Source organism: Eriocheir sinensis, chromosome 7 (genome assembly GCF_024679095.1).
Source record: "Eriocheir sinensis breed Jianghai 21 chromosome 7, ASM2467909v1, whole genome shotgun sequence".
Classification (NCBI taxonomy): domain Eukaryota; kingdom Metazoa; phylum Arthropoda; class Malacostraca; order Decapoda; family Varunidae; genus Eriocheir; species Eriocheir sinensis.
In genome coordinates, this window is record NC_066515.1 from 26329387 (window position 1) to 26331886 (window position 2500).

The 2500-nt window shown below is 49.3% G+C and overlaps 1 protein-coding gene across 1 annotated transcript in view; it reads right to left on the reverse strand.

The window, feature by feature from the left end:
- Window positions 1-79: 79 nt before the first annotated feature.
- Window positions 80-2500, reverse strand: part of LOC126995231 (titin-like) — a 5567-nt gene continuing 3146 nt past the window's right edge. The window contains exon 3 of the mRNA XM_050854630.1: window positions 80-2500. This exon is cut by the window's right edge and continues 841 nt beyond it. Within this exon, the coding sequence (XP_050710587.1) occupies window positions 387-2500 (2114 nt within the window). The 3' untranslated portion in view covers window positions 80-386.

Sequence of the window (2500 nt, forward strand, 5' to 3'; positions counted from 1 at the left end):
TAGGTAAACAGAAATATAAGGACAAGGACAAGGAGGTAACTCTCTCTCTCTCTCTCTCTCTCACAAAAAAATAAATACGTATAATTTCAACAAAGTCTTTATTCAACATTTCTTATATACAAAATAACAACAAAAAATAACAAAAACAACGATGGATGGATAGACAGATAGACAGACAGACAGATAGATGCATAGACAGACTTCCAAACCTCCAGCAAGGAATCTAATCTCAAGGGAAATCACAGCAAAGGGTTTGATACGGGTTCAGGTATAAGATTGACCTCACCTGTAATCGACACGTCTCCTACCTGTTCACCTCTTAATCAACGTTCTTATTACCTGCCTCACCTGTGTTTTTAATTGATGATAATAATAGTAGTTTTACATCACACAATTGGAGAGGAAATCAAATCAACAATGGAGGGAGTGTGGAGGGAGGAGATAGTGGCACTGATTGGGGAGGTATAACTTATCTCCTCCTCCTCCTCCTCCTCCTCCTCCATTACCTCTTCCTGCAATACCTCTTCCTCCTCCTTCTCCTCATTTCTCTTCTCTAATTCCTCTTCTAACTGAACCTCATCTAAAACCTCAAAATTTTCTCTTGTTTCTGGCTCAACGTTCACTAAATCAACCTCCTGCTTCGGTACGCCGTTAGAACCCTCCTCAAAATGACCCTGGTAAGCTTCGGACTCAACCTGGACCTCCTCGTGGACTGGACTCTCCTCGAAGACTTGAAGACCCTCAAAGTCCTCTCTTGGTATTTGAAGGTCCGCTGAGCTCTCCTCCTGGACTGGGTGAAGGAACTGGTCTTGTGTATCAGTGGTCTGGACTTCCGGGCTTACTCGGGTCTCGAACTGGACTGGATCGCTTTCCTCTCCTTGGTTGATCTGGTCTAGTGAAAGTTCGGTCTGGCGGGATACCTGGGTGGACTCTGGACTGGGTTGGCTTCGGAGAGCTTGGGCATAGTGTGGACTTACTGGGGTCGCGAACTGAACTGGGTCATGATCTTCCTCTCCTTGGTTGAGCTGGTCTAGTGAAAGTTCGATCTGATGCGTTAAATGGGTGGAATCTGGACTGGGTTGGCTTCGGAGAGCTTGGACAGAGTGTGAACTTACTGGGCTCGCGAACTGAATTGGGTCATGATCTTCCTCTCCTTGGTTGAGCTGGTCTAGTGAGAGTTCGGTCTGACGCTTTACCTGATCGGAATCTGGACTGGGTTGGGTCTGGAGAGCTTGTCCGGACTCGGAACTGTCTGTATAGAGGACTTCACTTGCTGTGGTATCAAACTGGACTGGGTTATGGTCCTCCTCTCCTTGGTTGAACTGGTCTTGTGGGAATTCGGTCTGACGCGTTGCCTGGTCGGACTCTGGACTTTGTTGGGTGTAGAGACCTTCTGTGTAGTAGTTCTGGACTTGGTCTGGTGAGGAGATTGAAGTCTGGTCTTCACCCTGGACTTGCTCTGGTGTGGACTCGTGTGGAAGAGATAGATTATGTTCGCTAATGGATCCTTCCCTACCCTGGACCGTATCTTCCTCCTCCTCCATCTCCTCTGAACCGGATTTTGCCTTAGTAAACACAGATTCATTTTGAGTAAGTGGACTCGCAAAAGATGAACCTACACTGGACTCCCCCTCACTCTCCCCCTCCCCCTCTTCCCCTTCCTCCCCCTTACCCCTCTCTCGGACTGGGATGTAAACCGGAGTGTCCCCAAGTCGGCTCTCCACTGCACTATTCCATACCTTCTCTTCCGGCGTCCATGTGTTCGAATCCCACTCAGTTTCATAAGCACTCGTCACCACAGGGTAGAAGAGGGTTGGTTCCTGCTTCTGCTCGTACTGGGGTGAACCGGGGGAGTACTGGGACGTGTGGGGGGAGAAGAAGAGATCATAATCCTCCTCGCCTTCCTCCTCCTCCTCCTCCTCCTCTGAATGGGTTTGTTTGGGTTGAGATTTCGTCGCTTTTCTCTTCGTTTTCTCTCCATATTTTGCGTTTTCCCAGTCTGTCTCTTCCTTAAACTGGGGTTCCGTGTACTGGGGGAGCAGGAAAGGGTACTGGGGGGTCTCTTCCTTGCTCTGGGGTACCGGGTTTTCATACTGGGGTTCAAGTTCCTCATACTGTTCAAGGTTTTCATATTGTTCCTCCGGTTTCTCATACTGGGGGGCCGGTTTCTCATACTGGGGGGCTGGTTTCTCATAGTGGGGAGCTGGTTTCTCATACTGGGGTGCCGGTTTCTCATACTGGGGGACTGGTTTCTCATACTGGGGGGCTGGTTTTTCATACTGGGGGACTGGTTTCTCATACTGGGGGGCTGGTTTTTCATTCTGGGGGGCTGGTTTCTCATACTGGGGAGCTGGTTTCTCATACTGGGGGGTCGGTTTCTCATACTGGGGGACTGGGTTCTCATACAGGGGTTCTTTAACGTACTCAAACTCCTCTTTCTCATACTGGGGTGGGGTTTCATCCTCCCCCAGTGATCCGGGTTCGGTATACTGGGGTTCTG